General features: G+C 40.9%; 1 protein-coding gene across 2 annotated transcripts in view; it reads left to right on the top strand.

Annotated features, from left to right (window-relative positions):
- The window catches only part of LOC125871010 (endo-1,3;1,4-beta-D-glucanase-like), a 35,067-nt gene extending 22,544 nt beyond the window's left edge, over positions 1–12,523 (top strand). Inside the window, exons 6-7 of one of the 2 annotated variants that reach the window (XM_049551588.1) lie at positions 11,944–12,044; positions 12,222–12,523. In XM_049551588.1, the coding sequence (XP_049407545.1) occupies positions 11,944–12,044; positions 12,222–12,275 (155 nt within the window). In that variant the 3' untranslated portion in view covers positions 12,276–12,523. The remainder of the gene's footprint in view (positions 1–11,943; positions 12,045–12,221) is intronic. The other variant, XM_049551587.1, reaches the window with a different exon arrangement.
- Positions 12,524–12,952: the final 429 nt, after the last annotated feature.

Genomic DNA, 12,952 nt, shown 5'->3' with positions numbered 1-12,952 from the left:
AGACAGTCAGTCAGTTAGTTTTGAGTCTCTCACCTATGTATATATGTAAATATTCTATTTTGAGACTCGAGTTGCCTTTTTGGCCAGATTTTATCAGTTGGGTTGTTTTATGACCTTGCATTGCGTGGAGTTATTCTGTTGAGTTAGGTTTCCGCTGAGTTAAGAAAGCCAGGCCAAGGGTTCGCTTGGGGGCCAGCAATGGTCTTCGAGTGCTGGCCACGTCTAGGGTGTAGGCTCGGGGCGTGACAAACTTGGTATCAGAGCATAGAGTTCAAGAGTCCTAGGGAGTGTATGAAGCCGTGTCTGTAAAGTCCTTGTTATCGGTGTGAAGCGCGCGACATCTATAATTGGGACACTATAACATTTAGGAAGATTTCTCACTTCTTTCACACTCATCTCGTGCGTTAGAGTTGATCTCTAAAAAGTTTCTTTTTAATCCGTGCTTGCGCGTGTTTCAGATAATCATGCCTCCACGAAGAGTTGGTAGAGGCGTCTTCCTAGACGTTTTGTTGATGAGAAAGAGTTACCTTATGCCCCGGGAGCACAACCACAAGGGGAAGTTTCTAATGCCGAGTTCAGAGAGGCAATTAGAATTCTGAGTCATGCTGTAACTAATCAGATTGGTCAGCAGAAGGGAGCTCGACATGAAGGAGCTGACACTTCCAGGATTCGTGAGTTCTTGGGGATGAATCCTCCGAGTTTCATGGGTTTGAGTACTACTGAGGATCTAGAGAACTTCATTAAGAAATTGAAAAAGATTTTTGATGTGATGCATATGGCAGATACTGAGCGGGTTGAACTAGCTGCATATCAATTTAAGGATGTTGCTAGAAGTTGGTTCGACCAGTGGAAAGAGGGCAGAGCTGAGAATGCACCACCTCCGAGTTGGGCCTGTTTTGAGGAAGCTTTCTTGGGGTATTTCTTTCCTCGAGAATTGAGAGAGGCCAAGGTACGTGAGTTCCTCACACTTAAGCAGGAGTCTTTGAGTGTTCAAGAGTACAGTCTAAAGTTCACACAACCATCCCGCTATGCGCCGGATATGGTTGCGGACATGAGGAATAGAATGAGTTTGTTTGTTACTGGGCTGTCTCGGTTGTCAAGTAAGGAAGGTAGGGCTGCAATGCTTATCGAGGACATGGACATATCAAGGTTGATGGTCTACGTGCAGCAGGTTGAGTAAGAGAAGCTGAGAGACAGATAAGAGTTCAGAAATAAGAAAGCTAAGACCAGTAGTGAGTTCGGGCAGCAGAAAGGATATTCAAACCGTTCCTCCTTTCAGCAAAGGTAAAAGGGACCTGCTCCATCATCTACTAGAGCACCTGCACCCCGATACAAAGGGGAATTTAATGGCCAGAATTGGAAGGACTTCAAGGCTAGACCAGCACAGTCTTCAGGTAGTGTGGCATAAGGAGGTAGTTTGTTTCCTTCATGTGCTAGGTGTGGTAGAGTCCATCCAGGGAAGTGTCGTCAGGGCCAGACAGGTTGCTTTAAGTGTGGACAAGAGGGTCACTTTATGAAGGAGTGCCCTAAGAATAAGCAAGGTAGTGAAAATTTAGGCAGTAGGGCCCAATCTTCTTCAGTTGCTCCCCCAGACAGGACGACACCTAGAGGAGCTACTTCTAGTACCGGCGGAGGAGCAAACCGCCTTTATGCAATCACCAGTCGCCATGAGCAAGGAATTCTCCTAATGTTGTCACTGGTATGATCAAAGTCTTTGCTTTTGATGTGTATGCTTTGCTAGATCCAGGAGCAAGTTTATCTTTTGTAACTCCTTATGTTGCAAATAAGTTTGAGGTTCTTCCTGAAAGACTTTGTGAACCCTTTTATGTTTCTACACATGTTGGGGAGTTTATTCTAGCAGAAAGAGTTTATCGTGATTGTCCTGTTTCTATCAATCACAAGAGCACCATGGCTGATTTGGTTGAGTTAGACATGGTAGATTTCGATGTCATTCTAGGTATGGATTGGCTTCATGCCTGTTATACATCATTAGACTGTAGAACTCGAGTGGTCAAGTTTCAGTTTCCGAATGAGCCAATCTTAGAGTGGAGTAGTAGTTCAACAGTGCCTAAGGGTCGTTTCATTTCGTACCTTAAGGAAAGAAAGTTAGTTTCGAAGGGTTGTGTCTATCACTTAGTCCGAGTTCATGACTCTAGTGTTGAGATACCTCATTTTCAGTCAGTTCCTATAGTAAGAGAGTTTCCAGATGTTTTCCCTGATGATCTACCCGGAATTCCTCCTGAGAGAGAAATAGATTTCGGCATAGATCTCATTCCTGATACTCGTCCTATCTCTATTCCGCCATATAGAATGGCACCAACAGAGTTAAAAGAGTTGAAAGGACAGTTGAAAGATCTCCTAAATAAAGGTTTCATTCGACCGAGTGTCTCACCTTGGGGCGCTTCGGTCTTGTTTGTGAGGAAGAAAGATGGTTCCCTTAGAATGTGTATAGATTACCGTCAGTTGAATAAGGTTACCATAAAGAATAAGTACCCTCTTCCGAGGATTGATGATCTTTTCGATCAGCTTCAGGGTGCTACCTGTTTTTCAAAGATTGACCTCAGATTAGACTATCATCAGTTAGGAGTAAGGGAATGTGATATTCCAAAGACAACTTTCAGGACCAGGTACGGTCATTATGAGTTTTTAGTCATGTCTTTTGGTTTGACCAATGCACCGACATCTTTCATGGACTTGATGAATCGAGTCTTCAAACCTTATTTAGATACGTTTGTTATCGTCTTTATTGATGACATACTAGTCTATTCAAGGAATGAAGAAGATCATGCTAGTCATCTCAGAACAGTTCTTCAGACTTTGAAAGACAAGGAGTTGTATGCCAAGTTCTCTAAGTGTGAGTTTTGGCTTAAGTCTGTGGCGTTCCTAGGCCACATTGTGTTCGGTGATGGAATTAAAGTTGATACTCAGAAAATTGAGGCAGTGCAGAATTGGCCTAGACCCATATCTCCAACTGAAATTAGGAGTTTCTTGGGATTAGCTGGCTATTATAGAAGGTTTGTAGAGGGATTCTCGTCTATTGCATCTCCTTTGACCAAGTTAACTCAGAAGGCAGAGAAATTTCAATGGTATGAAGCTTGTGAGAAAAACTTTCAGGAATTGAAAAAGAGATTGTTACAGCTCCAGTTTTAACGTTACCAGAAGGTACTCAAGGTTTTGTGGTGTATTTTGATGCCTCTAGAGTTTGTTTGGGTTGTGTCTTAATGTAGGATGGCAAGGTTATAGCTTATGCCTCCAGACAGTTGAAGGTTCATGAGAAGAACTACCCAGCCCATGACCTAGAGTTAGCGGCTGTAGTGTTCGCTTTGAAGATATGGCGTCATTACTTGTATGGTGTGCATGTTGATATATTCACTGATTACAAGAGCCTTCAATATGTGCTTACTCAGAAGGAGCTTAATCTCAGACAGAGGAGGTGGTTAGAATTACTCAAGGACTATGACCTGAGTATTCTTTACCACCCAGGTAAGGCTAATGTTGTTGCTGATTCTTTGAGCAGGTTGTCTATGGGTAGTACCGCCCATATTGAAGAAGGATGGAAAGAGTTAGCAAAAGATGTACACAGACTGGCATTTACAGATTCCACAGAAGGAGGAATAGTGGTGGCGAATGGAGCCGAGTCATCACTAGTGTCAGAAGTGAAAGAGAAACAAGATCAAGATTGCATTTTGCTTGAGTTGAAGGAAAATGTTCAAAAGCAAAGAGTATTAGCTTTTGAACAAGGTGGAGATGGTGTTTTGAGGTATCAGGTAGATTGTGTGTACCTATGGTAGATGGACTCCAAGAAAGGATTATGGAGGAAGCTCATAGCTCCAGATATTCCATTCATCCGGGTTCCACAAAGATGTATCGTGACTTGAGAGAAGTTTATTGGTGGAATGGCATGAAGAAGGGCATTGCAGAGTTTGTTGCTAAGTGTCCAAATTGCCAACAAGTGAAAGTTGAACACCAAAGGCCTGTTGGTTTGGCTCAGCGGATAGAACTTCCGGAATGGAAGTGGGAGATGATCAATATGGATTTCATCACAAGGTTGCCAAAGTCTTGTAGACAACATGATTCTATTTGGGTGATTGTCGACCGAATGACAAAGTCAACTCATTTTCTACTGGTAAAGACCACCAATACAGCAGAAGATTATGCCAAGTTGTATGTTCAAGAGATAGTGAGACTTCATGGAGTCCCAATCTCCATTATTTCAGATAGAGGTGCACAGTTTACTGCACAGTTCTGGAAATCTTTTCAGAAGGGCTTAGGTTCAAAGGTGAACTTAAGTACTGCCTTTCATCCTCAGACTGATGGGCAAGCATAGTGCACTATTTAGACTTTAGAAGATATGTTGAGGGCTTGTGTGATCGATTTCAAAGGGAACTGGGATGATCACCTACCTCTCATTGAGTTTGCCTACAACAATAGTTATCACTCTAGCATCCAGATGGCTCCATACGAAGCTCTCTATGGGAGAAGATGTATATCTCCTATCGGATGGTTTGAAGTTGGTGAAGCAGGGTTGATAGGACCAGACTTAGTTCACCAAGCTATGGAGAAGGTGAAAGTGATTAAAGAGAGGTTGAAAACAACATAGAGTCATCAAAAATCCTACACTGATGTCAGGAGAAGAGCGTTAGAGTTTGAAATAGATGATTGGGTATATTTGAAAGTTTCACCCATGAAGGGTGTTATGAGGTTTGGTAAGAAGGGGAAACTTAGTCCCCGGTATATTGGACCTTACCGCGTAGCCAAGAGAATCGGCAATGTTGCTTATGAGTTGGAGCTGCCACAGGAACTAGTAGCGGTTCATTCGGTATTTCATATCTCTATGTTGAAGAAGTGCATAGGCGATCCTTCATTGATCCTACCAACTGAAAGTATTAGGATCAAGGATAACTTATCTTATGAGGAGGTCCTGTTCAGATTTTAGATCGTCAAGTTCGTAGGTTGAGAACAAAAGATGTAGCCTCAGTCAAGGTCCTATGGAGGAACCAATTTGTTGAGGAAGCTACTTGGGAAGCCGAAGAGGACATGAAAAATAGATACCCATATCTCTTTGAATCCAGAGGAAATGCAGACCAATGTACTAATTTCCTTCTTAGTGCTCTTTAAATTGTAGTGGGCATGTCGTTATTGTTGTTGTTGTTTGCATGATTGCTTGTTGCGTGTTTGAGTTTGATGTTACACCCTTAACCTTGGTAAGAGTAACCTCATTCGAGGAGGAATGTTCCCAAGGGGGAGATATTGTAACATCCGACAATTTGAAATAACTATAGAGAAGCTGGAAATCGGAAATAGTCATTTTTGGAAGGAATTAAATAACTGGAAATTTGGACAAGTGTGGGAAAAAGTGAGTTTTTGGCCAATTTTGAGCAGTCATAAATCCTATATCAGGATGAGTTATGTGTATTTCCAGTTATGTTTGGAAAGCCCTTGGAATGATCTTTCCAACGCCACTGAGTTTGCTCGATTCTGAGTTGGTATGAGCGAGTTATGCCCTTTGAAAGTTTGGCAGTTGGCAGGGAATCCGTTCGGAAATTTTAAGGGCATTTTGGTCTTTTCCCTAGCTATTTCTTTTGGGGTTAAATTGTGTGTTAGGCTGATATTTGGATCATTTTGTCCCATTTTAAAGAGTGAGAGCTAGGGCTTGAGAGTGAAATGGAGAAGAAGAGGAGAAGAAGAGGAGAAAGAGAAGAGCAAGCAAGGATTTTCGTCGAGGATCGTCGTGGATATCGTCGGGGGTGATCCCTACTAGGTATGTGAGTTCATAGTGTTGGGTTGATCCTTTCTCCCACACACCAAACTCGTTTTATTTTCGAGAAAAGCTTGGTTGGGTTGTTGAAATTGTTGGTTTGTGTTGTTGAAGTGGTTGGTTGTGTTGTTGGAAGTTCTTGTTGGTTTAGTACATGATTTGATTGTGTTTTTGAGTTAAATCTCTTGTATGTTGAGGGATTTTATGATCCTTAGTGTTTGGAGTTGAAACCCTTGAAGTTAGGGTGGTTTAGAGTTGGAAAAATGAGGGAGAAAAGTTGAGTTTTCTAGGGAAAGGGGTGGCGCGTCGCGCCTGCCAGCGCTCCCCAAAAGATCTTCTGAGCTCTCTCCCTTGGGGTGCCGCGCCTAGCAGAGCGCCAGCAGGTCCCCTCTGAGCTTCAAGGGATGGCGCTCCGCGCCTTGCAGAGCGCCAAGGACGCCAAGTTCCCCCATTCTTTTCATACTTTCTCATGCATGTTCCTAGGTATTGTACCTAGTTTTCCTAGTTGTTTCCAACACTCCAAGGTACTTCTAACGTCAAGAACTCATCCAAAAACGTGTGATCATACACCTTGAATCCATAATTCAATTCAAGGCGAGTTGGTATCAAGTTAAGGTGAAGTTAGAGACAAGTCAAGCAAAGTTAAGAAGTAAGTTCAAGCAAGTCTCTAAAGCTTTTCAAGAGTCGTTATTAAACGTTTTACTTTCGTTTTAAGGTTCAAGTTTCAAGTCGAGTAAAGAGTATAGTGTTCAAGCCAAGTGAAGAGTCTCAAGTTTCAAGTTAAGTCAAGAGCATAAAGTCGAGTCCATTTTCTCAAACGTTATTAGGGAACTATGTATTTCCCGAAGAAGTTTCTAAATGTTTTTTTTTACATTTGAGTAAGAAAGGAACATCGCTTCCAAGTGAGCCTTTGGGCTAGATTTTGAGCAATTATCTCAAACTAAAGAAAGATGTGTTTGAAACACTTATGAGCTAAAGTATATTTTTGGGAGTAGTCTTGAGCACCGAGTTGGGGACACGCGTTCATATTAACTCAACTTTCCATAAGAACCATGCGGCCAACATGGGATTTTTTCGGGTCATACTTTTTAGATGATCACGAAAGTTAAGCTAGTGGATTCACTTAGTAAAGATAGCTTCCTATATCACGGCCAGGTATAGGATGGTCCTTGGGCAACGTGAGGTAAAACGTTATACCACCACTAGGGCTCATAGTGGTGATTGTCGGTTAAAGAATCTCCCACTAAAGTTATATTACTTATATATAAGTAAAGTTAAGTTTGTTATTGTTTTATCATTAATGAGCCAAGTTGTTTATGCTATCTTACAAGCTTTGTATACTGCATGTGTCTTATTGCTTTATATATTGAGTTAAGTTATTCATGAGTCGAACAGAGCCAAGGTAAGTGTTCTCTTGCACTATTTTCAAGCTTAAGTTGTGGTTTAGCTTTCCAACTCGCATACTCGTACATTCAATGTACTGATGCCAGTTGGCCTGCATCTTATGGTGATGCAGATACAGGTACCCTGGATCAGCATCCAGCACGTTGTTGATCCTCCTGCTTGCATTCCAGAGGACTCAATCATTTTGTGTTCTTAGTTTTGTTTTATTAGGGTGTTGCGGGGTCTGTCCCAACATCCATCTCAGTATTTTAGAGGTTTCATAGATAGTCAGTCAGCTAGTTTTGAGTCTCTCACCTATGTATATATGTAAATATTCTATTTTGAGACTCGANAAACCTAACTCAACAGAATAACTCAAGCGATGCAATATTACAAAACAACCTAACTTATACAATTCTGGCCATAAAGGCACCTCGGGTCTCAAAATAGAGTATTTACATATATACATAGATAAGAGACTCAAAACTAGCTGACTGACTGTCTATCTGTCTATCTATGAAGCCTCTAAATTACTGAGATGGATGTTGGGACAGACCCCACAACATCCTAATAAGACAACACTAAGAACACGAAGTAATAGAGTCCTCCGGAAAGCAAGGAGGCTCACCATGACTCTGGAGTGCTCAGCTGGATCAACGACGCACAGGCTGCTGATCTGGGATACCTGGATCTGCATCATGAAACGATGCAGGCCAACTGGCATCAGTACATGGAATGTACGAGTATGCAAGCTGGAAAGCTAAGCAGCAACGGCTAGAAGGAAACCTGGGAGAAACTGAATAGCTTACCTGGCTCAACTCAACTCAACCTGACTGACTTCTTTCAATATAAGGCAATTTAAAACAAGTGCGATATAAAGAAAGACTGTTTAAAACATGTTATAAACTCTGTGTGTATACAAAGATACAACAAGCCTGAAATGTATATAAAAATACAATGAACTGATGTATATAAAAATACAATAATCTCTGAGTATGAAAATACAATAACTGCTGTGGGAGTTTCTCTAACCGACAACCATCACATAAGAGCTATAGTGATGATACAGCGATCGACCTCACGCTGCCAGAGCATCTTATACCCGGCCAAAGGTATAAGACCTGAACTGCCTAATGGATCCACTAGTCAAATCTGAAAAGGGTTCATCTAAAAAGCATGACCCTTTTTCTACCCATGGTGGCTAACATGGTTCTATGGGGGCTGTGGGTTCTTTGAACACTCCCCCAACTCAGTGCTCGATACTACTCCCAAAAATGTACTGGCTCTTATGTTTTTAAAACATAATTATTCCTGCTGATATGAGATAATTACTCAAAACTAGCCCGAAGGCTCTTTGGAAAACATGGCTCCTTTCTTACTTAAATGTAAAAACATTTAGAACTTCTTTGGGAAGTACATAGTTCCCTAATAACTTTGGAGAAATCGACTCGACTCTTTACTCCTTACTTTACTTAAACTCTTTACTCAACTTGAAACTTGAAACGACGTTAAGACGTTCAATAACGACTCTTGAAAAGCTTTTAAAGACTTGCTTAACTTCTAAGCTCGGTCCTAACTCTACTTGACTTCTAACTTCACTTGAGTTGATCCTAACTTTCTTGAATTTAATTATGGATTCAAGGACTTGATTGGTATTTGGAAGGACCCCATGGTGATTAGGAATGATTTGGGAATGATTTGGGACAGCCAAACTAAAGAAAATCTTCGAACATAAATTCTGAAAACAGTGGAGTCCGCGTCCTGTCCGCGACGCGGAGAAGATTTTGTTCACAGAGGGAACAAGTCCGCGACGCGGACGTGCTCCTCGCAAGCTGCCCGACTTTCTCCCTCACGTCTCCAACTCTAAATCCTCTAACCTCAAGGGTTCCAGCCCCAATCACTTAGAAACATAATATCCCTCAACATTCAATAGAATACCACTCAAAAACACAATCCAATCATGTTCCACAACCCGCAATAATTCCACAACAACAACAACCAACTTTAGCAACATGACCAAACCTTTCTTAATGAATAAAAGGGACTAGGTGTGTGGGGGAAAGGATCACCCACCACTAAAAGCTCACATACCTTGTTAGGGATCACCCCCGACGAAAATCCACGATGATCTCCTCTCCTTCTCTTCTTCTCTTCTTCTTCTCTTCTTCTTCTCTTCTTCACTCTCAAGCCCTAGCCTTCACTCTCTTAGAATGGAACAAATGATCCAAAGATCATCCCTATACAACAATATAATCCCAAAAGGATTGGCTAGGGAAAAGACTAAAATGCCCTTAATGATTCCCGGACGGACTTCCTTGTCGACAGCCCAACTTTCAATAGTCATAACTCGCTCATACGGACTCGGAATTGAGCAAACTCGGTGGCGTTGGAAAGATCGTTCCGAGGGCTATGCAACCATAACTAGAAATACTTCTAACTCATCATGATCTAGAAGTTACGACTGATCAAAGTTGGCCAAAAACTCACCCTTTCCATACTTAGCCGAAAATTCTCCAGATTTTCAAATCCTTTCCAAAAATTGAAAATTTCCAATTCTAAGCCTCTTCAATTATTTCACATTGCCGGATGTTACAGTGTTGTTGGAAGTTCTTGTTGGTTTAGTACATGATTTGATTGTGTTTTTGACTTAAATCTCTTATATGTTGAGGGATTTTATGATCCTTAGTATTTGGAGTTGAAACCCTTGAAGTTAGGGTGGTTTAGAGTTTGAAAAATGAGGGAGAAAAGTTGAGTTTTCTAGGGAAAGGGGTGGCGCGTCGCGCCTGCCCCAAAAGAGCTTCTAAGCTCTCTCTCTTGGGGCGCCGCGCCTAGCAGAGCGCCAGCAGGTCCCTTCTGAGCTTCAAGGGATGGCACTCCGCGCCTTGCAGAGCGCCAAGGACGCCAAGTTCCCCCATTCTTTTCATACTTTCTCATGCATGTTCCTAGGTATTGTACCTATTTTTCCTAGTTGTTTCCAACACTCCAAGGTACTTCTAACGTCAAGAACTCATGCAAAAACGTGTGATCATACACCTTCAATCCATAATTCAATTCAAGGCGAGTTGGTATCAAGTTAAGGTGAAGTTAGAGACAAGTCAAGCAAAGTTAAGAAGTAAGTTCAAGCAAGTCTCTAAAGCTTTTCAAGAGTCGTTATTAAACGTTTTACCTTCGTTTTGAAGGTTCAAGTTTCAAGTCGAGTAAAGAGTATAGTGTTCAAGCCAAGTGAAGAGTCTCAAGTTTCAAGTTAAGTCAAGAGCATAAAGTCGAGTCCATTTTCTCAAACGTTATTAGGGAACTATGTATTTCCCGAAGAAGTTTCTAAATGTTTTTTTTTACATTTGAGTAAGAAAGGAACATCGCTTCCAAGTGAGCCTTTGGGCTAGATTTTGAGCAATTATCTCAAACTAAAGAAAGATGTGTTTGAAACACTTATGAGCTAAAGTATATTTTTGGGAGTAGTCTTGAGCACCGAGTTGGGGACACGCGTTCATATTAACTCAACTTTCCATAAGAACCATGCGGCCAACATGGGATTTTTTCGGGTCATACTTTTTAGATGATCACGAAAGTTAAGCTAGTGGATTCACTTAGTAAAGATAGCTTCCTATATCACGGCCAGGTATAGGATGGTCCTTGGGCAACGTGAGGTAAAACGTTATACCACCACTAGGGCTCATAGTGGTGATTGTCGGTTAAAGAATCTCCCACTAAAGTTATATTACTTATATATAAGTAAAGTTAAGTTTGTTATTGTTTTATCATTAATGAGCCAAGTTGTTTATGCTATCTTACAAGCTTTGTATACTGCATGTGTCTTATTGCTTTATATATTGAGTTAAGTTATTCATGAGTCGAACAGAGCCAAGGTAAGTGTTCTCTTGCACTATTTTCAAGCTTAAGTTGTGGTTTAGCTTTCCAACTCGCATACTCGTACATTCAATGTACTGATGCCAGTTGGCCTGCATCTTATGGTGATGCAGATACAGGTACCCTGGATCAGCATCCAGCACGTTGTTGATCCTCCTGCTTGCATTCCAGAGGACTCAATCATTTTGTGTTCTTAGTTTTGTTTTATTAGGGTGTTGCGGGGTCTGTCCCAACATCCATCTCAGTATTTTAGAGGTTTCATAGATAGTCAGTCAGCTAGTTTTGAGTCTCTCACCTATGTATATATGTAAATATTCTATTTTGAGACTCGAGTTGCCTTTTTGGCCAGATTTTATCAGTTGGGTTGTTTTATGACCTTGCATTGCATGAAGTTATTCTGTTGAGTTAGGTTTCCGCTGTGTTAAGAAAGCCAGGCCAAGGGTTCGCTTGGGGGCCAGCAATGGTGTTCGAGCGCCGGCCACGTCTAGGGTGTAGGCTCGGGGCGTGACAGATATGAATGGTACGATTGTTTTTTACCAGAATCATTTGTGATCGGATTTAGTTATTACTCCTGGATTTTGAACAAGTGTGTTGCATATGGGACAAAGCATTTGATGTCTCAATGGAACTAGAATACTGGTGACTTGCTCAGTCAAGTTTGCCTCTGTCTGTGTGAGGCTGGGAGATTCAGTTTGATGTATAGTACTCCGTTGAGATATTGCTGTTCTATTGTTCAAAGTTTAGTTTCATTCTAATATGAAAAATTATTAGTGCTTTCGATATTCCTTCATCTTAAGTAGTATTTGCTATCAAGTGTTTTTTTGAATTATGGTGAGTAAATTGAACGGCATCATTTTTTTAGATTCTTCCTATTTCCTTCTTTATCTTTATTTTTTCCCTCTCCCGAATGGAGCTGATTATGTATCTTTTGGCAGAGGTGAAGGCACCAATAGCTATTTTGGGAGCTGAAATAGATCAGCTATCTCCTCCTGAGCTTGTTAAGCAGTTTGAGGAGATTTTATCATCAAAACCTGAGGTACGCGAACATTCCTATGTTTAAAGATTACTTTTTTAGAAAGACTTATCTGTGAAATAGTACACACCTGTTTATTTGGTGGATGTATTGAGATAAGTGGATACGTACTTTAATGAATTTCTTAAAGAGTTTTAGATTTATCCTTTCCGTTTCTTTTATTGCCATCCATCAAAATAGGTGGACAGGTTTGTGAAAGTTTATCCTGGTGTTTCCCATGGATGGACTGTTTGATACAGCGTGGAAGACAAGAGGGCTGTGCAGAGTGCTGAAGAAGCTCATCAGGATATGTTGGACTGGTTTACCAAGCATGTGAAGTGAGTGGAAAGAACCCTACGGTTGAAAAATTAGCCATGATAATATAGTTATGGAGCTCATTATATTATGGATAAAAACCCTGTATTGTATATTTTATTTAAAGAGGACTTATCTTGCTATGTTTATGTGAAATGTACTATATATCTGAAGTTTTTTCATATGCATTTTGCCTGAGAATGATAAGCAATATACATTTCTGGTACTGGATGTTATGTATATTAATTAAATGCTTACAAAATTGGCTATTGCATGTACTTTTTCTAGGAAAAGGCATTATTCCTGGTAGTAAGTTGGGTGACTGCATACCACCAAAGGATGTGGTGCAGTCTCAGGTTCGAGCTTACGGAAAAATCTTTGGTAGGGAGTGCTTCCCTCAAATGAGGTCCTATGCAAGAATTCAGATTAATCGGGCTCTAATGCAGGTACTGGCTATGGGAAACCAATAAAAGGAAGTTTGGGATACTGCTTCAAGGACAATCTAATATTTGAGTATCTCAGAGATAATTCACTAAAAGAAGGCAATTAGTCATGTTATGCATAATAACGGATCAGATTTAGTAGTGTCTTCTCTTTAGGACTCTGTTGTAACTTCC

The sequence above is a fragment of the Solanum stenotomum genome, chromosome 7 (genome assembly GCF_019186545.1).
Source record: "Solanum stenotomum isolate F172 chromosome 7, ASM1918654v1, whole genome shotgun sequence".
In the NCBI taxonomy this organism is placed as follows: Eukaryota; Viridiplantae; Streptophyta; class Magnoliopsida; order Solanales; family Solanaceae; genus Solanum; species Solanum stenotomum.
The sequence above is the reverse complement of the archived record's forward strand: the minus strand, read 5'-3'. Positions and strand labels throughout refer to the sequence as shown.